Source organism: Peromyscus leucopus, chromosome 1 (assembly GCF_004664715.2).
Source record: "Peromyscus leucopus breed LL Stock chromosome 1, UCI_PerLeu_2.1, whole genome shotgun sequence".
NCBI classification, from domain to species: Eukaryota; Metazoa; Chordata; class Mammalia; order Rodentia; family Cricetidae; genus Peromyscus; species Peromyscus leucopus.
In genome coordinates, this window is record NC_051063.1 from 160,507,205 (window position 1) to 160,532,745 (window position 25,541).

At 47.4% G+C, this 25,541-nt stretch overlaps 1 protein-coding gene across 1 annotated transcript in view; it reads left to right on the forward strand.

The window, feature by feature from the left end:
• Positions 1–25,541, forward strand: part of Gpatch1 (G-patch domain containing 1) — a 48,680-nt gene that overhangs the window by 4,820 nt on the left and 18,319 nt on the right. The window contains exons 2-12 of the mRNA XM_028877774.2: positions 6,542–6,676; positions 7,760–7,845; positions 9,091–9,251; positions 11,988–12,085; positions 13,145–13,203; positions 14,487–14,729; positions 16,216–16,363; positions 18,613–18,692; positions 21,204–21,408; positions 23,360–23,656; positions 24,411–24,589. Coding sequence (XP_028733607.1) covers positions 6,542–6,676; positions 7,760–7,845; positions 9,091–9,251; positions 11,988–12,085; positions 13,145–13,203; positions 14,487–14,729; positions 16,216–16,363; positions 18,613–18,692; positions 21,204–21,408; positions 23,360–23,656; positions 24,411–24,589 — 1,691 coding nt within the window. The remainder of the gene's footprint in view (positions 1–6,541; positions 6,677–7,759; positions 7,846–9,090; positions 9,252–11,987; positions 12,086–13,144; positions 13,204–14,486; positions 14,730–16,215; positions 16,364–18,612; positions 18,693–21,203; positions 21,409–23,359; positions 23,657–24,410; positions 24,590–25,541) is intronic.

The following is a 25,541-nucleotide window of genomic DNA, read 5'->3' on the forward strand; positions in this document are numbered from 1 at the left end:
AATGCTTCTGTTGGAATGTGTCTGCAGCTAACAAAATTCTCCTCATTCTGAGGTCCTTCACACTGTCAGACACACGCACACAGGTCTCTGCTGGGTTTGGTGCTTAGCTTTTTCTACCAGAGTCTAGAGCTGGGTGTCTTCCAGTGGTGAGGCCCTCATGAATTTCTAGCTGAGGAATGAGTAAGGAACAGTGTGGGTGGTAGCGCCAGCTTAGAGATAGTGTTGAGATCTGGCTCAACTTTGTGGACCTCAGGCAGTTACTTAATAAGTACCCTATCGTAGGATAGATGAGACAACTTATCAGCCCCTGATAAGGGAGGAAGTTGTTGTTAGTAGTGTTGATGATTACAGTCTAGCCTGGCTAAGGTATCACCTCCTTTCTGGAGTTTTCCCACCACCCTGGTTAGAGATGGCACCATCTCCTCAGGAGTTCTATGGGGCCTGGTTGGTCACGCTGCTTGGCTCTCATGATGTGCCTCCACGGGCCCCACTTAGCTGTCTGCAGATATTCTCTCCCCTCCCAGGTCAAGAAGGCTGCATGACTTGCACCCGGTGCTGGCGGGAAAGCCCTCTTTGACCTTAGCCCAGAGCTTCCGAGCTGCTGCTCATTGGCAAGGTGGGAGAGGGGAGCAAGTCTGCCCCAGGTGCTGCTAAATGTCCCACAGCACTTAGGACGTCTCCCACGACAAAGAATTCCGAAGATCAAACTGTCAGTAGTGCTAGATTGAGAAATCTGCCCAAGTCGTGAGCCACGCCAGTTGTACACAAAGTAAGGAGTGTGTGTACTAAGTTTTTAAGAAATGGGGAAAATTGGAGTTGGGGTATAACTCACTTGGCAGAGTACTTCCTGGCATGCTTGCAGCCCTGAGTTATCCCCAGCACCACATAAAGCCAGCATGAACATAAAGGTTCAGGTCTGTAATCCTAACACTCAAGAGGTAGAGTTGGGAGGCTCAGAAGTTCAAGTCGTCCTTGGCTCCATAGTGAGTTTGAGGCTTAGGAGTCATCCTGGGTACTTGAGGCCCTGATGTTGTTGTTGTTGTTGTTGTTTTGCTATATAAAGAAAACAAAACAAATGGTGAAAATCCTGCATTATGGGACCTTAACTGTAGTTCAGTTTTTTTTGTTTTTTTGTTTGTTTTTTTTTTTTTTTTTCCCCGAGACAGGGCTTCTCTGTGTAGCCCTGGCTGTCCTGGCACTAGCTCTGTACCAGGCTGGCCTTGAACTCAGAGATCCACCTGCCTCTGCCTCCTGAGTCCTGGGAGTAAAGGCGTGCGCACCACCACCTGGCTATAGTTCAGTTTTTTAAAGTAAAAAAGGCACCATAGCTAGTATTAACTGAGTCTTGCTATGACAAGGCTTTGTACATTATTTGTTTGTTTATTGATGCTGAGAATGGAACCCAGGGCATCTTGTATGCTAGGCAAGTACTCCGTCTCTGATCTGTTACTCAGTGATGTTTAATTCTTGTTGTTACCACAAAAAGAGGGGTTCTATCATTACACCAATTTTACAGTTTTAGAAGCCAAGCTCTATAGAGATTAAGCCCTTTGTCCAGGACCACAAAATAAATAGGTTGTACAGTTGAGGGATTTGAACTCAGAATGCCTGGTCTTTTGGTGTAGTTTTTTTTTTTTTTTTTTTTTTTTTTTTTCCCTGAGGGGGCGGTGGTTTTGGGCCTTGCATCACCTTTGTAAATGACTCAGATTTTTTCCTGGTTCCTCAACTCTGTCCCATGCATTCAAGGCTGCCGTTCGACATAAAATTAGGGTTTGGACATCATATAAACATTGTGTTTGTGCTGAAGCATATTGGCCTTCTCCAATAAGCTGATCCTGGCAAACTTGTATTCCTTTATCCCTCCATTGTTTTTCTATGTTTTTAGCCTCCTCCTTAAACCAAGTCAGAAACTGAAGTCTCTGGCTGGGTTCCAGAACACCTTGTGCAAGGTCCCGCCAGTCCTGTGGTACTATCCTATTATATGTTGACCAAGAGTTTAACATTTGCTTTACATATGGGGAATGCATGCCATAAGATACTATTGCCTCCTTAAACCTTTTTAAATCCAACATTTCAATTGGAGCCCAAATATTTTGTGTAACCATTTGATCAGGCATCTGCTGTACGGTTACAGGATAAATTAAGGGTGACTGTGTGAAAACAGGCTTTCTTTCTGCAACCTTATGATCCCGACTTGAAACAACTTCACTGTTAATTTCTTCTGTCTGAATTTTTACAGGTTTAACAAGTTCTTCTAAAGCTCCTATCCTGGCACTTAAATTGACTATCTTTTTAAATATTAAAATGTGGATTAGTAGCCGGGCGTTGGTGGCGCACGCCTTTAATCCCAGCACTCGGGAGGCAGAGCCAGGCGGATCTCTGTGAGTTCGAGGCCAGCCTGGGCTACCAAGTGAGCTCCAGGAAAGGCGCAAAGCTACACAGAGAAACCCTGTCTCGAAAAACCAAAAAAAAAAAAAAAATGTGGATTAGTATAGTGATAAGCTGCATAATTCCATCAATACTAATATTATATAGTTTTTCCATTATCAGACTGCCTAAAATTTCAAACAAAAACCAATTTTCTTCCAATGTACACATAAAACCCATTTGTTTTTTAATGTGGAAAAAATTCTCTTTTAGATAGTTTCCTTTAAAACATCTGATATGTTATGACTTACCAAATCTGCGTAGAACAGTAGAAATCCGAGGGGATTTTCAAAGCAGCCACCTAGTGTCCCAGGTGTAAATCCAGAGAGAGAGAGAGAGAGAGAGAGAGAGAGAGAGAGAGAGAGAGAGAGAGAGAGAGAGAGAGAAGAGAGAACGCACAAGAAAGCGTAGCCGGCTAAAGCTTAAATCCAGCCACGTGTTCCCTCTTGTGCCGAGTCACTCTCTACACCAGGCTGGCCTCGAACTCATGGAGATCCTCTGCCTCTGTCTCCTGAGTGCTGGGATTAAAGGCGTGCACCACCACTGCCTGGCCCATTTATACTATTTTGTACAGAGAAAATATTTTACTGTTTAAAATTTAAAAAAATTAAAAGTACTTCCTGTGTCCTCCTGCCGGTTCTTCACAAGCATTGTCTAGTTTCATACATGACTTTGAACTAGCTACTGGTTTGTTTGTTTCTGTGGTGGTCTCTAGCATACAGTGCTCTGTCATACTCTGGAGGACATAGATGACAGGCATGCTCCTGTGTGTGGTCAGTGGTTATTACTCTAATGCTGTTCACATTTTAGAGCTGGGGAAGCTAAGACATAGAGAGGTCCAGCTGGAGTCCCACACTGAGGGGGCCGGAGTAAGGGTAGAGTTAGTGTCCAAGAGTGTGGAGCATTGGGACCACGCCCTCAACTGACCACAGACCTGCCTCCTGTTCCAAACATTCATGGATAACAGGCATGTACCACCGTACCTGGATTCTTTTTACATTTTAAATAAATTCAGAACTTTTGAGTTATAGGCAGCAGTTTGTGTCATACCACCTAAAACTTGAAGCGTAAGGAACTTCTGTCTTAGGCTAAATATATGTGGTACCCTTGCCCTTTGCTTATACATTGTAACATCCCAGCCGTTTTCTAACCTGTCTGAAAAGGAAGACATATAAAAATCATTAACTGTGGGTCATTGAGAGGAATCAGTGGGTAAAGGTGCTTGCTGCCAAGTCCAACAGCATGAATTTGATCCCTGGGACCCACATGGTAGAAAGAAAGAAAATCGACTTTCAAAAGTTGTCCTCTGCAAGGCATGATGGTGCTCACCTTTGATCCTGCACTTGGGAGGCAGAGGCAGGTGGATCTCTGAGTTCAAGGCCAGCCTGGTGTACAGAGTGAGTTCCAGGACAGCCAGGACTACACAGAGAAACAAAAACAGCAAAAATAGAAAGTTGCCCTGACTGCCACACACACTCCATGGAATGTGTACACACAGGCACATACACACTCCATAGCATGATTGCCCACACAGGCACACACACACACACACTCACACACTCAATGGCATGTTTGCATACAGAGGGATGCACACACTCCATGGCATATGTGCTTACACAGGGATGCACACACTCCATGGCATGTGTGTACACACAGGCACACACACACACACACACACACACTCCATGGCATGTGTGCTTACACAGGGATACACACATTCCATGGCGTGTGTGTACACACAGGCACACACACACACACTCCATGGCATGTGTGCATACACAGGCACACATACACTCCATGGTATGTGTGCATACACAGACACACACACACCACACTTTATGGCATGTGTCCACACACAGGGTCACACATTCCATGGCATATGCACACACAAGCACACATACATACTCCATGGCAAGTATGCACACACACACTCATCAATTTAAAAAGAGCATGTTCATGATTTCGTGGAGATTCACAGACGGTAAGGAAAGTCTTAAGATTAGAGAGAAAAGGGGGCTGGAGAGATGTCTCAGAGGTTAAGAGCACTGACTGCTCTTCCAGAGGTCCTGAGTTCAATTCCCAGCAACCACATGGTGGCTCACAACCATCTGTAACAAGATCTGGTGCCCTCTTCTGGCCTGTAGTCATACATGCTGTATACATAATAAATAAATAAATCTTTAAAAAAAAAGATTAGAGAGAAAAGTAATAACTGAAGGGAGTGTTCTAGAGTCAGAGCTGTTGTTCTAGAAGAGGCACAGAATTGAAATGTTCCTTTTCAGAATTGGGGGTATAACTCCTTAAGGACATGCTTAGCACGCAGAAGGCCCTGAGCCCCAGTGTTCCTTTTGGTGTTATGTGCCACTCCAACATCTCACCCCCTTCATGCCAGGAAACTTAAACTCCATCATTTGAACATCCCCCTCCCCCTCGTGTATATATGTTTTTGTAGACAGAGTCTCACTGTATAATCCTAGCTGGTCTGGAACTATGTAGACCAGTTTGTCTTTGAATTCATAAACATCCTCCTGCCTCTGCCTCCTAGGTGCTGGGATTAAAAGTGTGTGCCACCCTGCCACCAGCCCCAGTATAATTTTATAAAAGTGTTTTTATTTGTGTGTGTGTGGATGTATGTGCAGTTGTATATTCTTGACTGGAGACTGAAGGCTGGAGTTGGGAGTCGTCTTCTATGGCTCTCTCCATTTGACCTCATCTCTGCCTACCCCAGCGCTGGGTTGTAGACGTCCACACTGGCTTTTACATGGGCGCAGGGATCTGCACAGCAGACACTACCCACTGAGCCATCTCTCCAGCCCGAATTCGGATTTTGTGATGAAATTTAGTAGGAAAAGCAGAACGTTTTTTGTCTTTGGTGTAATGTGTGTGTGTACATGTTTATTTGTGTGAGCACTGTGTTCCATGGCATGAGTGTGGTGCACAGGATAACCTCAGGTGTAGGCCTTGGCCCTATACCTTGCTCGAGACAGGCTTTGTTTGGGGCTTCGGTGGGCCCTAGGCTTGTGGACTTCCAGGGATTCTCCTGTGTGCAGGAGTAGTGCCGGGATTACACACACGAGATACCGCATCCGGCTTTATGTGGGTGCATTAGTTACTCACCTGTTGCTGTGATAAGCACCATGACCGCAAACAACTGATGGTTCTAGAGGAGAATCCACAATGGCAGGAAGGCATGGGAGACAGCCAAAGTGTGGAGCTGAGAGGGCACATCCCAATGCAAACACGGCAGGCCGAGGGCACTGGAAGTGGGGGAGATTATAAACTTTCAAAGCCTGCCCACAGTGATGTACTCCCTCCAGCAGGGGCAGAAGAGCACACCACCACCTTCTCTTATGGCTGAAACAGCTACCCACTCACTTTCCCACCCCACCCCTCAGACAGGGTTCTCTGTGCAGCCCTGGCTGTCCTGGAACTCACTCTGTAGACCAGGCTGGCCTTGAACTCACAGAGATCAGCCTGTTTCTGCCTCCTGAGTGCTGGGATTAAAGGCAAGGCCACACCTCTTAAAGATTCCACAACCTCCCCAAATATTGCCACCAACTAGGGACCAGATAGTAAAATGGGACATTTCATATTCACACCACCGCAGTGGATTCTGGGAATGGGAGCCTGAACTTGGGTTCTCACGCTTACGTGGAAGCCCTCTGTCCACTGAGCCGTCCCCAGCCTCGGACACTCTGTTTTCTTTTCTTTTATGTGTGTGAAGGTTTGCCTGTGTGGATGTGTGTATACTGTGCATATGCCTGGAGCTGCAGAGGCCAGAAGAGGGCATTGGATCCCCTGAAACTGGAGATGGTTGTGAGCCACCACGTGGGTGCTTGGAATTAAACTCAGGACCTCTGCAAGAGCAGCCAGTGCTCTTAACCTCTGAGCCATCTCCCCAGTCCCCAGCCTGGACATTCTTGCTACAACATAGTTCTTAGGAGAATAGTTTATTTTATAAACTATAAGCTAATAAAGTCTTGAAATAGCAACTTCATATAAATGGTAATAGATGAAGTGAGCAACAATACATTAGGTTTAAGAAATGACAGTTTCCCTGAAGTCTCTCTAACTCATCACACCTCTCTCTTTTTTCATTTACTTTTTTTTCCAGGTGAAAGACCAAAGAAACCCATTCCTCTTCAGGACCAGACTGTCAGGGACGAGAAAGGAAGGTATAAGCGCTTTCATGGCGCCTTTAGTGGCGGCTTCTCTGCAGGATACTTCAATACTGTTGGCTCAAAGGAAGGTATGACCCTACTGAAGCCAGGGGACTGCTCAAGCATGTGACTGGCAGAGCTCCAGGTCCCCTCCCAGGCCTTATCTGTGTAGCTCAGGCTGGCCTGGAACTTGAGGTTCTCAGGCTCCCAGGTGCTGGGGTCACAGGCATGAGCCCCCGTGTCCAGATGCCCTCTTGGCTTTAAAAATCAAAGCTGTCTAAACATTTTGGTATACACTGTAGAACACTGGATATTCTCTAGTGCTGTTGGAAGTGAAGAACTTTCCTTCTGTGTTGTAGAAAATGGGGAGAGTCCAGGGGGTGACTAAAGCTGGATAGTGACTTCCATTTGGTCTCGATTTGCCCTAAGTACCCTCAGGCAGACTCCCAGCTAATCACTGGCTGCCTCCTCTGACTCAGTGACTAAGGACAAGTGTCACAGGTGTTATGCAGATGAGGCACCTGGGGGGTCATAGAGGTCAAGGAGCCAGAATAACATCAGAACTGCCCAGGAATCACCTGACTGTGACACACAAGCCACTGCCTGCTCATGACCTGGAGAAGGAGAAACTAAAATGTCACACTAGATAGTCTAATCAAGTCTGTATTTAAAGTAATGCATGTTGTTTTCTTTCTTCTCTCTCTCTTTTTTTTATTTTTATTTTTATTTTTTGAGACTATACAGACCAGGCTAACCTCAAACTTGCTATGTAGACCAGACTGGCCTTCAACTCACAAAGTTAGCTCCGCCTGCTCTGCCTCCTGAGTGCTGAGATTACAGGCATGCACCACCAGCCAGTTAACTGAATGACGTCTTATTTAGGTGCTGGGGCTAGAACCCAGGAGCTCACTGCAGGCTAAAGCAGGCATTCTATCACTGAGCTACATCCCTAGTCTCAAGGCTAGCCTGATCTACCGAGTGAGTTCCTGGCTGGCCAGGACCCATCTTTTTTTTTTTTTTTGAGCTGAGGATTGAACCCAGGGTATTGCGCTTGCTAGGCAAGCGCTCTACCACAGAGCTAAATCCCCAACCCAAGGCCCCATCTTAATAAACAAACAAACAGCAGATGAATACTGTCTAGGATCCTAACAGTCCAAATTCCTTCTTTCCAGGATGGACACCCTCTACCTTCGTGTCCTCAAGACAGAACAGGGCCGACAAGTCTGTCCTTGGACCTGAAGATTTTATGGATGAAGAGGTAGGTCAGGCAGTGACAGGTGTCCTTGGGCGTGGCCCCTTCCCTCTCTCTCCCCATGCTGAGGCTTTTTCTTTTAGATGTCTGCCATGCAGTGCCCTGTACGCCTGCCAGTTGCTTCTTCATCTCTCAAGCAGTGTCTGTGCTGGGTTCGGTGGGACAGTTTTTGAACTCAGGAATGTCATGTACAGGCAAATGTACTTGAAAATGTCCAGTTGCCCTAACCCAGCATCCATGGGTGCTAAGCCTGAGGCTTTTCCCAGTCACCCTGAGGCACCTCGTGGTTGAGGAACTGAGAGCTAGGCTAAACTCAAACTCCCGTGACCTTAGAACCTAGGCATGGCTTCACCTGTGATCACAATCAAGTGCAGTACAACAGAAAGCTGTCCGCTGCCGGGAGCAGGACAGGGGCCTCTAAAACTAAGCACCTGAGTCTTGCTGTGTAGCTTAGGCTGGCTCTAAGCTCGCAACCCTCCTGCTTCAGCCTCCCCTAGTGCTAGGATCACAGGCAAGTGCCACCACATCTGACTTCTCTCTCTTAAATTTTCATTATTTATTTCAAGTGTATGGGTGCTTTGTCTGCATGTATGTATGCACACCAGAAGAGGGCATCGGACTACATGGGACTGCAGTTACAAACAGTTGTGAGCTGCTGTGTGGGTGCTGGGGATTGAACTCAGGTCCTCTGGAAGAGCAGCCAGTGCTCTTAACCACCGAGTCTTCTCTCCAGCCTGCAGATCTAGTAATATCTAGTAAACTGATCTCTTTAAAACTTTGTTGTTGTGTATGTGTGTTAGCACAAGTGCATTTGTTATGTGTGTGTTAGTACAAGTGCATTTGGTGTGTATGTGTGTTTGCAGTACAAGTGCATTTGGTGTGTATGTGTGTTTGCAGTACAAGTGCATTTGGTGTGTATGTGTGTTTGCAGTACAAGTGCATTTGGTGTGTATGTGTGTATTAGTACAAGTGCATTTGGTGTGTATGTGTGTATTAGTACAAGTGCATTTGGTGAGTATGTGTGTTTGTAGTACAAGTGCATTTGGTGAGTATGTGTGTGTTAGTACAAGTGCATTTGATGTGTGCATATGTGAAGTACAAATGCATTTGTTGTATATGAGTTAGTACAAGTGCATTTGTTATGTGTATGGATTAGTACAAGTGCGTTTGTTGAGTGTGTATGTGATAGTACAAGTGTATTTGTTGTATGTGTATAAATAAACTAATTCCCTTTTCTTTTCTTCTTTGGAGGATCTTAGTGAATTTGGGATAGCACCTAAAGCTATCGTTACCACAGATGATTTTGCTTCCAAAACCAAAGACAGGATACGGGAGAAAGCCAGGCAACTGGCAGCCGCTGCGGCCCCCATTCCTGGAGCTACGCTGCTTGATGATCTCATCACGCCGGCAAAGTGAGAAGGGTTTCATTCCTGGCCTTGGTGCTTTGCACACACGTGGTGATCTTCCTCAGGGATGGCTCAGCTACAGGCGCAGATGTTGTCTGAGTTTCACCCAGACTGTCTCCCTTGATCGTTGCAATGGAATCCTCTAGAGTTCTAGCTTCCAGTCAGCCACTGGGGTCTGTGGCTGGAAGGCTATTAGGAACTGGGGTGACTTCCCTTCCTCACAGGCCTGTACCTTCCCTCCCTCTCTCTCTACCCACCTCCCCTCCCCTCCCCCTTTCCTTGCCCTCTTACTCCCTCCCCACCTTCCCTCCCCTCCTCCCCTCCTTTTCGTTTTTTTCTCCTTACCCCCAGCTTGAGGACAATTTTATTAGAGTTTAAAAGATACGGTCCCTTCCCACAAGCAAGGTATAGGTCCTGGTGGCTGCCTAGAGAAGGAGAATGGAGGAGAGAATGAAAAACAAAAAACAAAAGCCATACCCTTAAAGCTAGCATGGAGAGCAGACAAACGGTGCCCGGGAGGGGAGCCTCTGAGAAAGAATAAGGGGGCCCAGAGTGTTGGTTAAGCCCGAAGTACTAGGGAAGGCATAGCATACTTAGAGAAGAGAAGAGGTTAGCTTTTCCCGGTGACGTGCGCAGACTCACGGAGCCGCATGGCTGTCACCCGACTTTTTTTTTTGACAGATACATCATGTCTATTTAATAAAAACAACGGCAGTGGCTCTGCCCCAACCCCTGCCCAGGGCCTGTGACCCACCCTCCACAGTCTTGGGCTTTTGATCGGATGTGACTTCTCTCCTGTCAGGCAGGCATCCGATCCAATCGGAAAGCAGTTTGGTGCCCCGTAACGTGTGCCGCAGATGCCATGACACATGACCCCATGCCACTGCTGTGTCAGCAGGCTCAGCTGCCCAGCTGGGTGGTTTTAACACAGTGCATGGCTGAGTAAGACACATTGCCCAGCAGCCTGTGCTGCCCTCCACCATATAACTACCCAACAGCCCCTCCACCACTAACTATAACTACCCAACAGCCCCTCCACCACTAACTATAACTACCCAACAGCCCCTCCACCACTAACTATAACTACCCAACCAACAGCCCCTCCACCACTAACTATAACTACCCAACAGCCCCTCCACCACTAACTATAACTACCCAACAGCCCCTCCAGCACTAACTATAACTACCCAACAGCCCCTCCACCACTAACTATAACTACCCAACAGCCCCTCCACCACTAACTATAACTACCCAACAGCCCCTCCACCACTAACTATAACTACCCAACAGCCCCTCCAGCACTAACTATAACTACCCAACAGCCCCTCCACCACTAACTATAACTACCCAACAGCCCCTCCAGCACTAACTATAACTACCCAACAGCCCCTCCACCACTAACTATAACTACCCAACAGCCCCTCCACCACTAACTATAACTACCCAACAGCCCCTCCACCACTAACTATAACTACCCAACAGCCCCTCCACCACTAACTATAACTACCCAACAGCCCCTCCACCACTAACTATAACTACCCAACAGCCCCTCCAGCACTAACCATAACTACCCAACAGCCCCTCCAGCACTAACTATAACTACCCAACAGCCCCTCCACCACTAACATAACTACCCAACAGCCCCTCCACCACTAACTATAACTACCCAACAGCCCCTCCACCACTAACTATAACTACCCAACAGCCCCTCCACCACTAACTATAACTACCCAACAGCCCCTCCACCACTAACTATAACTACCCAACAGCCCCTCCACCACTAACTATAACTACCCAACAGCCCCTCCACCACTAACTATAACTACCCAACACCCCCCCACCACTAACATAACTACCCAACAGCCCCTCCACCACTAACTATAACTACCCAACAGCCCCTCCACCACTAACTATAACTACCCAACAGCCCCTCCAGCACTGTAACTACCCAACGAGGAGGAAGCTTCGAACCCAGTTCCAGTTTGCTGTCTGTGTCCTGTGACCACGGCATGGTGTGTTCAGAAATGGAGTCTTACGAGCTAGTTTTGGTGGGCATCCAAAAGCAGTGGCAATTCCTCTATTGCTTTGGGGATCTCACAGGCCTCCTTGGCCAACACCTACGGAGGTTTCCCATCCCAGCACTGGATTTACCTTTAGAAAATAATGTTCTAGGAGCAACTTTATCTTTCCACAGAGAGTATCTCCGCTTATAACTTTTATTTATTTATTTTTTCATATTTATTTATTTATTTATCTATCTATTATCCGCTTGATACAGTACAAATTCTTGTCCTAATAGTGCAATGTTTCACTGAGGCTTGCCCAGTGATTGAATAAAACCAAAACTTATTATAAGTCACAGTCATCCTAGGGTCCCCCCTGCTATGTAGCCTCCCTGGTTCTGTGGGTTGCAGTCTGATTGTTCTTTGCTTTATATTTAGAATCCACTTATGAGTGGTCACCCAACTTTGGATTTCTGTGTATTTTGTCTTCTGTTCCTGGTATCCCGGGGCCATAGGCTTCCGTGACAAGGACTACCCAGAGTCTCTATAGGCCTGTCTCAAAGGCCCAAAGAAGCAGATGTGTGTTTCCCCTAGTGCAGATGTGCTCCCAAGCCCAGGCTAGCCCACAGGCTTGTACAATTGTGTTGTAACTGCGGGTGAACCAGACAAGACAGGCAGAGGATCAGGCGCTACCCATTCCCAGTGAAGTTCACTGTCCGTGTTTCCATGTCCTGTCTAGAATGTCCGTTGGCTTTGAACTGCTGAGAAAAATGGGTTGGAAGGAGGGACAAGGAGTCGGCCCCCGGGTGAAGAGAAAGCCGCGCAGACAGAAACTAGGTAAGGCCATGCACTGACTGTGGCCACATCTGCAGTGCACAGTTTGGTGTGCTTGTTTGGTTTGGTTTTGTGGGACAGGGCTGCAGTATGAGTACTTTCCTGGTGAGTGAGTCTGTGTCCCTCATGTGTGCAGGGGCCCTGGGAGGCCAGAAGAGAGTGTTGGAGCTACTGGAACTGGAGTTCACAGATAGTTGTGAGCTGCCATGAGGTGCCGGGACTGAACCCATGGCCCCTGCATGAGTAACAAGTGCTTTTAAGCACTGAGCCATCTCTCCAGCCCTACAACATAGTTTTGAAAGCTTCATATTGCTAGAAGCAGACTTGCTAAGTCAGGTGATGTGTACATATCTTAAGGTTTTAGGTGTAATGCATGGTAACTTCTGGAAGGATTGTACAAGTTCACATTCTCACCAGGAGTGTAAAAGTTTGCTTTCGAACCACACCTTAACTGAATCACAGAGTCATAGTTCAATATTATTATTTCCTCCTCCTCTTCCTTCCTTCCTCCCTCCCTCCCTCCCTTCCTCCCTTCCTCCCTTCCTCCCTCCCTCCCTTCCTCCCTTCCTCCCTCCCTCCCTCCCTCCCTTCCTCCCTCCCTCCCTTCCTCCCTTCCTTCCTCCCTTCCTCCCTTCCTCCCTTCCTCCCTTCCTCCCTTCCTCCCTTCCTCCCTTCCTTCCTTCCTCCCTTCCTCCCTTCCTTTATTCCTTCCTTCCTTCATTTTGGTGCTGGGGACTGAATCCTGGGCTTCATACATCCCAGGCAAGTACCACATGACTGAACTACACTACACTCCCAGCTTAACATTATTTTCTTCTCTTTCCTTATGCTCCGTGTCCCCCGAATGTGAGTGAACTCTTTGAGGACAGGAGTAATTTCCTTTGTGTCCATGCAGTACATTATTGGAACACAGGTCGAGGTGGGCCTGTCATCCACCTGCGACCCTAAGGCCACAGCACCTTTCCAGGAGCAGTGGCGTGTCTCTGCACTTGTAGAGGGGTCAGTAACTTGGTGTCTATTTTTAGTCGCTCATGACTGATGCCTTTGGGATCTCCTTTGTAGATCCTGGTGTTAAGATCTATGGCTGTGCGTTGCCGCCTGGAGGCTCTGAAGGGTCTGAGGTATGTTGCAGTAGAATGTGCTACTTTATGGTGGTGAAATTTTAGGATCACAAGCTGGTAATAGAGCCTAGCATGTGCAAAGCCTTGGGTTTGATCCCTGTCACGGAGAGAGAGAAAAACAAAAAAACAACAACACCCCCCCCCAAAAAAAAAAACTGCCAGACATGCTGGTGCACACTGATATTCTGAGTCCTGGTAGGCTGAGGCTGAAAGAAAGGTCTCAAGGTCTAACCTGAGCTATATAGTGAGACTCTGCCTCAAAAAACAGTGAGATGGCTCATTGAGTAAAGGCGTTTGCTGCCAAGCTCACTTCCTGAGTTAGATCCCTGGGACCCACTGTATAAGGAGAGAACCAACTCCCACAAGCTGTCCCTTGACCTCCACATGCACTCTATGGCATGCATGCCTGTGTGCACATATATGCACACAGAACTTCTCTCACACACATAAATAAATAAACCGATAAATAAATTAAATAAATGTAATTAAAGAATAAAATGCAACAACAACAAAGGATCCAGGCAGACAAAACACCTAAGCAAATAGATAAGCAAACAAATAAATAGCAAGATCATAAGGAATTTTAGGAATCTGTCAGATTCCACTGTCATGAACTAGCCATACCTTAAAGCTGTCATTACTGTGTCAGCTGATATGGTCAGCAACTTGCTAGCACCACAGATATCCCAACTCTAATTACTGGTTGATTGATTGAGACAAGGCCTCACTATGATGCCCTGGCTGATCTGAAACTCACTGTGTACACCAGGCTGGCCTTGAGCTCACAGAGACCCACCTGCCTCTGTCTCCCTGATGATGGACTTAAAGTGTACACCACCATGCCTTGTTCTTGTTTATCTCTTGAGGTGGTGTTTGAAAGTAGGGCATGCTAAGCATGTGCCGTACCTTTGAGCGACACCCCTGCCTTTGTTTTAGATTCTTTTATTAAAAAAAAAATTATTTTTATTTAGTGTGTGTGTGTGCGCGCGCGCGCGTGCGTGCAGGTGCCTATCAAGGTCAGAAGAGGGTGTCTGATCCCCTGAGTTAGAGGCAGCCGTGAGCTGCCTGAGGTGACTCCTCTGAGAGAGCAGTCCATCTCCCAGCCTCTGTGTAGTCTCACCATGACGTTGCTTTTGCTAGTATCATTTCTTCAGGGATGGGGCCTGGTCATTCCTGGCTGCAGAAACTCGAGTTTGGCAACTGTTCTGTTTGGAGTTAGTCACTGCACTGAGGCCATGACGCCAGGCCTGACTCACTTAATTCTTCCTCACACACATGAATAGGACGAAGATGATGACTACCTGCCCGACAACGTGACTTTTGCTCCTAAAGACATCATGCCTGTGGATTTTACACCTAAAGATAACGTACATGGGCTGGCCTACAAGGGCCTGGACCCCCGCCAAGCACTGTTTGGAACACCTGGAGAACATCTGAATCTTTTTGGTGGACCATCTGAGGGGACCAGCCATCTTCTTGAAGATGTTAGATTGAGTAAAGGAAGAAAATTGGGAATTTCTGGCCAGGTAAAAGTTTCTGTATTTTACAAGCAGAAACACTGACAAATACACTTCCCATTGTGGGTCAGCCCCATCTAGACACTTTGTTTATTCAGTGAGGACTTTGAAGCCCTCTCCTGCCCCCATCCTCCTCTCGTTCTCTCTCCTCTCTCCCTGTCTGTCTCTCTCTTTCCAGTGCTGGGCTGGAACTCAGGGCCTTGCATACACTAGAGGGTGCTCTTTCACTAAGCCATATGCCCAGCCCCAGGTTCTGTTTCCCTGAAGGTCCTTCCTGGGCATCTATGGTGTAGTCTTCCTAGTTTTGTTTTTAAGATTTATTTATTTGGGAGGAGGTGGGATCTGTGGGTGGTATGTAGAGTGAGTAGAAAATTTCTTAATAAAGAAAAAAATTATTTATTTATTATGTATACAATATTCTTGTTCTGCCTGCATGTATGTTCTGCAGGCCAGAAGAGGGCTCCAGATCTCATTACAGATGGTTGTGAGCCACCATGTGGGTGCTGGGAATTGAACTCAGGACCTCTGGAAGAACAGCCAGTGATCTTAACCTCTGAGCCATCTCTCCAGCCCCCGTCATGCCTTCCTAATTTTAATAGTGGCGCCCACGAGCCTGTGCTGTGTTCTTGGTAGAAGCCGTATTCCGGTGGAGGACTGTTTTCCTCCTCTGTGTGGGGCCAAGCGGAGGGTCACCTTGCCGATGCTTTGCTTGGTCGGATTGCAGTCTGGGGCCTGCAGTGGCTCAGCAGATGAAGAGAGCCGCCTAGTTGTGAGTCAGGCTCCTCTGCTGCACGCCTGGAGTCATGTTGACTTGGAGCTTGTTTACTTTTGGGAAGACGGGGAGCTTCAACTGCCCACCTTCTCAAATGGATTCACAGGTCCCTTTTCAAAGGAAAGCGGGTCAGACAGTGGCGCACACCTTTAATTCCTGTACTTGGGAGACAGAGGCAGGTGTGTCTGAATTCCAGGCCAGCTTGGACTATATCAACAAGTTCCAGACCAGCCCGGCCTGCATAGTGAGATATGATCTCAAAAAAAAGTGAAGAAAAGAGAAAATGGTTTAGTTACTTTGTTTCATTGCCTTTTCCTCATTCTTCCAACAAAAAAGAAACTTTTCAGGCTGTTTCCCACAGTCTTCAGACCCTGGCCATGCTGAGAGAGACAGATAGACATGTCTGCCTTTCTCCTGTCAGAGCCTTGTTTCTGCCTATTCAGTGCTGTGTGGGTGTTCTTCACATCTCTGCCCTTGCTTGTGCTGGGGGCTGCTGCTGAGGCCGGAGGCTTGTGGCTGAGCTGGAGTGTGGCATTCGCTTCTGGTCCTTGCTTTTCAATGGACTCAGGCTCCTCTAGTCTGGAGTTTCCATCTGCTTCTCTCCCAGTGATCTGCAAGTGTCACGTGGTCTGCAGGGGCCTACCCTCATGCAGCTTCACCCTGCAGTGCAGACTGACCTACCTACAGCCTGGGAGCTTTGTTTGAAACCTGGTGTTTTTGCAGGCTTTTGGTGTAGGCGCTCTGGAAGAGGAGGATGATGACATCTACTCCACAGAAACTCTCTCCAAGTATGACACTGTCTTGAAGGATGAGGAGCCTGGGGATGGCCTCTATGGCTGGACAGCTCCCAAGCTCTACAAGAATCAGAAAGGTAACCCTGGCCACGCGGGCAGTAGGCCTGCTTGTCGGGCTCTCGGGAGCAAGGGGTTGTAGGCTCTGGTATTGGAGTACCAAACTTTAGAGCAGGGCTTGTCAAAGATGCAGGATGTGGGGCTCGAGAGGTGGCTCAGCAGTGAGGGGCACTGGCTGCTCTTACAGAGGACCTGGCTTTGGTTCCCAGCACCCACATGGTTCACAGTTCCCTGTGACTCCAGTTCCAGGGGATCTCATGCTCTCTTCTGGCCTTCACAGGTACCAGGCACACACATGCTGTACATACATACATTTAGGCAAAACACCCATACACATCAAATAAGAATTAATAACTTAAAAAATATGCAGGGTAAGAAACATTGGAAGCTGGTATAGTGGCTCGTTCTTAGAATTCTAGCACTTGGAAAGCCTCTGAGTCAGGAGGATTGCTGTGAGCCATGCAGTGAAGTCGAGGCCTGCCTGGCCTGCAGCGGGTAGGATGTAAGAAAGAACTGGGCTTCAAGCCACAGCTCCAGGCAGCAGGGAACATGGGGTGTGCTGGGACCAGGGACTGGTGCCGTGTTGTGGTCGCAGAGTTCAGGGAGCTGGTGCGTGGCCGCGGGAGCCAGCTTAGAGAGCGGGTCAGAAGACCTGACTTGGGACCAAATGACAGGGCCAACAACCTGTAGCACAGCGGAGCTGGGCTTGGCCTGTCTCCCGCATCCGACATGGCCATCTCTCACCTAACCTTTCCTTTTAGTTAAGGTCTAACTATGTAACTTAGGCTGGTCCAGAGTTGTCCTCTTCCCACCTCCACCTCCCAGGTGCTGAAATTATAGACTTAATTATTATAATTATTGGCCAGTGTGGGATTCAGATCCTATGCTTAGACTGGCATTCTAGTCCTGCTTTCTAGAAATGGTGCAGGGGAGTAGAAAGGATGGGGAATTGGGAGCATCTAATGGAGTCAGTGCCTAGGCTCTATCCCAGTACCTGCCCATCCCCATGCCCAAAAGATACATGATTTCACATCTTATAAATTAGAAGTGTTATGGTATTATATTAATAGTTGTGTGCTGATTTATTACTTATGTTATATAGCCAATGTTACAATAATATGTTACATGTTAATTATATAATAATGTAAAATACCAATTACTAATTGAGCATACTCTAGAAACTGATAGGAGAATGAAATTGATAATAGTTACCTTACTTCTATCAGTAATCAATATGTAAACTAACTGAATTAATAACCCCACTCTGTCTTAGAGCAGTCGGTAGTCTGTAGCGCTGTATGTTCTAGCCTCCACTCTTCCTGAATATTGCGCCTCTGTCCTGCTGATGGGCTCCCCAGGAAGCCCGAGCTGCAGCTTCCTGAGTTCTGGGACCTTCCCGCCCGGAAGCCCCTCTCACAGTCTCTCTCTCCCAGGGTCCCAAAGCCTGCACTTCTGACCACATGAGTCTGGGGAATTCTCTCTCTCCTTTTTAAAGTTGTACATATTCCCTGCGTGTGCTGTTTTCCTTTTGACTGCCTGAATAGATCCTCATTTCACCCAGCCTCCTGGGTGACTTTTAGGATTTTTTTTTTATCTTCCAGCAATTAATGAGGCTGGAATGAATCTAATGTGTACCCACTCTGCAGAAAGTCATCTTGTGACTCACAGGCCCTTTGTCACAGGGTAGTGACAGCGAGTGGACTGTCCCCTGCTCCAGTCGAGGGCGTTGGTCACTCAGTTTCCTTACTTTGTGGTCTTTATCTACTGTTAGCATTTCGTTTGCAACAACAGTTTGTCCTAGGGCGAGCACACAGCTGACCTGATTGTGTTGCCTGGGAGCCTTATTTGTGCTGTTGCTAAGGAAACTGGGAGACAGCCACCCTGGGGCACTGGTGTGAGAAGCAACCCTTGGGTTAGGATTCTTCTTTTTCCACTCCCATGACTTTCACCCTGAAGAGCAACCGAGGTCACTGTTGTTTGGTGGGGTGGGAGGGGACCGGTCTTGGGCTCCTGGTGAGGCGACAGGTCACGGTGGTGTCTGAAGACAATGCTGGGCGCTTGTCTCGGGAGGCCAGGGCTGCTGTCCAGGCAGCTGAGCCTCCAGTCACTGTGTCAACACAAGTGTGAGGGCTTGAATGCCATTCTGTCCCTCAGTGCTCCCTCCCAGTGATCTCACCGGGCACACTGCTTATGCTCTGGAAGATAAGGAGTCTTTTGTCTGCTCTGATCACCTCAACTTCTGGAATTAATCAGTGTTTTCATTTTGTAGAACCAGAGAGAGATCTTCGATATGTTGGCAAAATTTTGGAAGGATTTTCCTTGGCTTCTAAACCTCTATCTTCAAAGAAAGTAAGAAAACCTTTATATTAAAATTATTTTCCTGGCTTGTGCTTACAAGTTTATTTTAATTTTTATGTATTCTTTATTTTAATATTTATTTATAATATTAAATAATCAGTTGAGCTATATCAATGTACTTATGGAAATTTAATATTTCTTTATGCATATTCTTCCTTTTAAACTCCTTTTTTTTGTTTTGTTTTGTTTTGTTTTTTGTTTTTTGAGACAGGTTTCTTTGTGTAACAGTCTTGGCTGTCTTGGATCTCGCTCTGTCGACTGGGTGGCCTCCAACTCACAGAGATCCACCTGTCTCTGCCTCCCAAGTGCTGGGATTAAAGGCGTGCGTCATCACACCTGGCTCCTTTAAAACTCTTTTAGCAGAAAGCTGGGCGTGCTGGTACACACCTGTAATCCTAGCACTTGGGAGCTGAAGCAGAAGAATCATATTCTGAGCCAACCCTGGAAACTGACCAAGCTCCTGTTTCAAAAAAGGGTGTGTGTGGGACACACGTCACGTAGCTCAGCCGGTGAAGTACTCAGGACATGAATTCAGTTCCCAAACCCATGTCAAGAAAGCTGGTGTGGTGGCTGTCCTTGCCGTCCTGGGTGGAGGCAGAAGAGGGAGACTGCAGAGGCTCACTGGCCAGCAGTAGAGCCTCCTTGACAGACTCCATGCCAGGGAAAGATCCTGTCATGGAAGAAGGGGGCTGGAGAGGTGGTCCCTCAGTCAAGATCGCTGGCTGCTCTTCCAGAGGACCCGGTGTGAGTCACACGTGTCTATAACTCTAGTTCCTGGGAATATGGCGCCCTCTTCTGACTTCTGGCACCAGGCGTACATGTTGTGGTGCACAGACACAGAGGCAAGACACCCATACACATTTAAAAAAGAAAAGAAAAGAAAAAAGACACTTCTACTAAAAGATAGGCCAGGAATGTGGCCTAGTGGTTACAACAGACCCCCAAACCCTTGCACCTTAATAGAAAGCAGTTCTGTTACTTTGAGATTAGCTTTGTGTCTGGGGAATATTGCTCATGGGGGAGTACTCGCCTGCCATGTGTAAGCAAACACACCCCCAGCAAAAGTGGTTTCCCGGCAGTCTAATTCCACTGTGCCCCAGGGAACTGGAAACTCCTAACAGTAAGGCCGGGGCGCAGACATCGACGTGGTGAAACACCCCTGGCCAGCGTGCACCTGGGACCCAGTGCTTCACCTGGTGCCCAGTTCAGAGTTGCCTTGGTTCCCCCTTCGGGAAACTTCTAGAAGTCAGTGTACATGCAACTGTTCATCTGTTTGTTATACCAAGAGCAAGGGGACCATTCAGTAGTTACTTGAAATATCTAATGGCTGGGTATGTGGTGCACACCTTAATCCTAGCACTCAGGAGGCAGAGGCAGGCCGATTCCTGAATTTGAGGCTTGCCTGGTCTGCAGAGTGAGGTCCAGGACAGCCAGAACTACACAGTATAATTCTATTTCCAAAAAAGCCTCTAAGGCTTAGGCTGGAATGTAGCTCAATAATAGAGACTGTGTACTGTGTGTGCAAGGTCCATCACCCCCCAAATAAACAACAAAACCCCACTTTCTTTTTAACTTTTCTGTTCTGCAGTCATTAATGTCTTCAGAATTATAAATCCCAGAATTTCACCAATCTGTGTAAATTTCAGTTTTGTCGACTTTTCTCTTCCTCCCCCATCTCGTTCACACTGAGGTTGGGACCTTGCATGCTAGGCAAGCACTTTAGCTCTGAGCTACACCCTAGCTTGTCGTTGTTTTGTGGTTTTTTTGGGGGAGGGGGGTGGTTCCAGAGGATTGAACCCAGGGTCTAGTGACTACAAATACTGGAACAGAGCCACATCCTCAGCTCTACTCAGTGTCTGAATTAAAAACATACTTTGAATTAAGGAGTCAAGTCGGGGCAGGAGACTGGAGGGATTGCTCAGTGGTTAGAGCACTTGTTGCTTAACATTGAGGAGCACAGTTTGGATCCTAGCACCCACAAACACCTGTAGCACCAGCTCTAAGGGGTCCATGTCCTCGCCTGGCCTCGCAGGTATATGCACACACGGCGCACACACACTTACACAGCAGACACACACAATCACAAATAAAATAAAAACACATTTTTAGACATGAAGATCTCAAGTTTTACTTTAGAAGTGAGCCATAGCCTGAATAAAGAGTTTTGAATTTAAAACTATGTAATTTCAGGGTTTTTTCAGTCTTGAGTCACACATTTGTAACGTTGTATCTTACAGCGAGTGGGCTGGGTGTGCACGCGGCACCGGACACTGTGCTGTGTCCTCTCATCTTTAGTGTTCTCAGCATGGCAAACACAAACACCAGCAGTGGCGATGTCTGCAGGGTGGGACCCCTGGGACGGTGGTTCTGGTGCCCTGAGGGCCCAGAGTATTGCGCTGCTGTCTGCCTCCCCAGTGTACCCGGGCTGGTCATGGTTTTTATGAAGTCTGTGTGCTCTCGCAGCCTGGATTCCTGACCCCTGTTTTGTCTGGTTTTGTTAAGATTTACCCACCCCCTCAGCTGCCCAGAGACTATCGACCGGTGCATTATTTCAGACCTGTGGTCGCCGCGACATCCGACAATGCTCACTTACTTCAGGTGTTATCAGAGTCGTCTGGGAAAGCAGGACAGGACTCGGGGACGCACAGTCGGCATCAGCTCAGTGCCTCCAAGCGGGGGGAGTTGCTAGGAGAGACGCCTGTTCAAGGTATGTGCAGTGAGGAGACTGAACTCGTTATGTTTGGCAGACCCTTGCTCAAATGGGGAGTTGTGGGTTCCCACCGATGGTCCTTGTATGCGTTTTGTAGTCTCAGGCTGTAGGATTATATATTATATATTCTGTATTTTAGACAGCGTATGGAAGTGTACAGAGACTTTATTATTATTATCTGGGGGTAGTTGTTCTGTTTGCTGCTCCTCATTTTGTGTTTTAAGGTCTCACGTAGCCCAGGATGGCCTTAAATTCTCGAGGAGGCCAAGGATGGTTTTGAACTCTTCGTTCGGCTGCCTCTGTCACACAGTGCTGAGATTACAGGAGTGTGCCACTCAGGTTATTTGTTTTCTTTAAAAATTTTATTAAAATTGACTCATGTGTGTATGTGTATGCACATTCACGTTGGTGTCTGTGGAAGCCAGAAAAAGATGTTGGATCCTCTGGACTCGAGTTATAGGTGGTTGTGAGCTGCCTGGCATACATATCAGGTATTAAGAGCAGTAACAGCTGGTCGGTGGTGGCGCACGCCTTTGATCCCAGCACTCGGGAGGCAGAGCCAGGTGGATCTCTGTGAGTTCGAGGCCAGCCTGGGCTACCAAGTGAGTTCCAGGAAAGGCGCAAAGCTATGCAGAGAAACCCTGTCTTGAAAAATCACAAAAAAAACAAAACAAAACAAAAAAAAAACAGTACCTACTAAGCTATCTCTCCACCCCCTCTTTTTTTGTTTGTTTGTTTTTTGAGACTCTATGGGTCTCTCTATGCAGTCCTGGCTGTCCTGGAACTCACTGTGTAGATCAGGCTGGCTTTAAACTCACAGAGATCCTCCTGCTTCTGCCTCTCAAGTGCTGGGATTAAAGGCGTGTGCCGGTGCCCGGCCTCTTTCTTTTTTTTTTTTTTTTTTTTGGTTTTTCGAGACAGGGTTTCTCTGCATAGCTTTGCGCCTTTCCTGGAGCTCACTTGGTAGCCCAGGCTGGCCTCGAACTCACAGAGATCCACCTGGCTCTGCCTCCCGAGTGCTGGGATTAAAGGCGTGCGCCACCAACGCCCGGCTCCGGCCTCTTTCTTTTTGTTTTGTTTTGAGACAGTTCTCACTATGTAGACCCCCACCAGCCTAGATTCTTTGTTTTGTTCTATCAACGGTTTGAGTCCTGGGGTTACAGATGTGTACTGCCATGCCTGGCACCTTCACTGCATGTGTGTGTGTGTGTGTGTGTGTGTGTGTGTGTGTGTGTGTGTGTGTGTGTGCGCGTGCGCGCGCCTGCCTGTGTGCCTGTGTGGAGGTCAGAGGACAACTTGCTGAAGTCAATCCTCTCCTTCCACCATGTGGGTCCTCAGGATTGAACTCAGGTCATCAAGTTTGGTGGCAAGAGCCTTTACCCACTGAGTCATCTCACCAGCCTGCTTATTTATTTAGAGACAAGAGACAAGACTGTAGCCCAGACTGGCCTTGAACTCATGATAATCCTGCCTTAGCCTCCCAAATACCAGAATTATAGGCATGGGCCATGGCTGTTTTTCCATAACAGTCCACAACAGGAAGCTCTTTGGCTTCCTTCCCATCTCAGGAGTGAGAGGAAGGACCTTACCTGCATCATCCCCTGGACCCTGGGCCAGTGTCTACTGGGGAGTTGGTGCCCAGTGAGCTTGTATGATCTGAGTGCTCAGTGGGAGGACTGGAAGCCTTGACCTCAGCCACCTGTGCTTCCAAGTCCTCTTCCTGGGCATGGAACATATTCTAGGCATTTGCTCTACCTCAGCTGTGCCCAGGCCACCTCCATTTTTGTCACCTGCCCCATTATCATGTGAATATATAGTTCACAGGGATATATAAATATTGATGAAACAGTAAGCATAAACTCATCTCTGATTATAGACGCTGGTGATAGCGACTGTGTATAGCAAAAGGTAAATCTATTTTTTGTCTCTTGTTATTTTTTTTATCTAGGATCAGCTACTTCAGTGTTGGAGTTTCTGTCCCAGAAAGACAAAGAGAGAATTAAAGAAACGAAGCAGGCAGCTGACTTGAAAGCAGCCCAGGCCAAGGCCAGGAGTCTGGCCCAGACCGCCTCCAGCCGCAGAGAGCAGACCGCCACGCCGGACCTTGCCTACAGCCCGCGGCATCTGGCCCCGGGCAGTGGGACCGCCACCACAAGGGCCAGCAACTTCAAGCCTTTTGCCAAAGATCCAGAAAAGCAGAGGCGATACGAAGAGTTCTTAGTACACATGAAGAAGGGTCAGAAAGGTGGGTGCTGGCCTGGTTGGGGTGGCAGCCTCTCTCCTCCTGTCACAGGGCTGGAAGTCCAGACGTCCTGATCTATCATCGGCTTTGCTTGTCTTGGTACCAACAGTGCAGAGGTTTTGGGCCCTCACATTTGACCCTAAAAAGCAAACACATGGTAGAAATATCCCAGCGCTGGGGTGTCTGAGGCATCAGGATCAATAGTTCAAGACCAGCTCCAGCTATGTAGCAAGTCCTTGTTTCAGAAATAAAAAGCAAAATAAAACAAAAATTACAGAAAAGGGGTAGAAAAAGAGTTTTTCTCCCAGCACAGGCCATCGTTGGATGGACCAGTATCCTCAGCCAAACATCAGCTCTCCAGATCTCTCTGTACCAGGTAGAAGTCAATAAAAAGTGTCTCACTGAGTCAGGGCTGGGAGACAGCTCAGCAGTTAAGAACACTGGCTGCTCTTGCAGAGGGTTTGGATTTGATTCCCGGTGCCCACATGGCAGTTTATAACCATCCATAACTCCAGTTCTGAGGGATCCAACAGGCATACACATGGTGCACAGACATGCTTGTAGGCAAGAAAAAGAAATCTTATGACAGAAAGAGGAATATTGCCTGGAGGTAGCGCCCAGTGTGCCCCATCTCCATACAAGGGTCTGGGTATTTGTCCTCTGAGGAAGTGAGCAGCACAGTGGTGTCCACCTGATGCTCTCCCTCAAGCACCACGTTTTCCTGGAGTAAAATGGTGCCTCGTTCCCTGTACCACAGATGCCCTGGAGCGATGCCTGGACCCCAGCATGACGGAGTGGGAGCGAAGCCGAGAGCGGGAAGAGTTTGCTCGGGCGGCGCAGCTCTACGTGTCCTCCCACTCTACCCTCTCCTCCAGGTTCACTCACGCCAAGGAGGAGGACGACTCGGATCAGGTTGAAGTTCCCCGAGATCAAGAGGTCTGTGGCCATCAGTGCCTACTTGGTGAATTTCATTTTGTTCTGCAGTTGTAGGATTGAACTGAACCCAGGCTTTCATACATGTTGTGTACATGATCTAATCATCAGGCTACATTCCCAAGCTCTCTAGTCAATTTTAACTAACTAACTAATTAATTTGTGTATGTGTACACTGTGTCTTAGGTACATTTGCATGTGTGTGTGCACACGTGTGCATGTGCCTAAGGTCAACATTGAATGCCTTTCTCAATTCCTCTGTAACTTATGTAGTTTTTTTTAAAGATTTATTTGTTTATTATTTATTTATTTATTTATTTATTTATTTATTTATTTATTTATTTATTTATTATGTATACAGAAGAGGGTGCCAGATCTTATTACAGATGGTTGTGAGCCACCATGTGGTTGCTGGGAATTGAACTCAGAACCTCTGGAAGAGCAGTCAGTGCTCTTAACCTCTGAGCCATCTCTCCAGCCCCCTTAAGTAGTTTTTTGAGACAGGGTCTCATATAGGCAAGCTGACCTGGAACTCCTGTTCTTCCTGCCTCAGCCTTTCAAGTGCTGGGATTACAGGTGTGAGCCACGACATCTGGCTTGAACTTGTTTTTGAGGCAGGGTCTTTCACTGAACTGGGGCTCATCGATTGAGCTAGGTGGGCTAGCCAGTGAGCTGCAGGGAGCCACCTGTCTCCCCCTCCCCGGTGGTGGAGTCTGGACACATGCTCTTGCACCTCACCTCTTCATGGGTTCTGGGGACGTGAACTCAGGCCCTCATGCCAATGTGGCAAGCACTTCTGACTGAGCATCTCCCCAGCCCCTCCTAGTGATTTTAAAATTAAAAACACCATGCACTAAATATTTTTAATCAGTGAAAAGATCAAGATACACATAGCATAGTAAAGTAAAAAATAATTTGATATTTAGCTTACGAGATATTTAAGCAGTGTAACAAC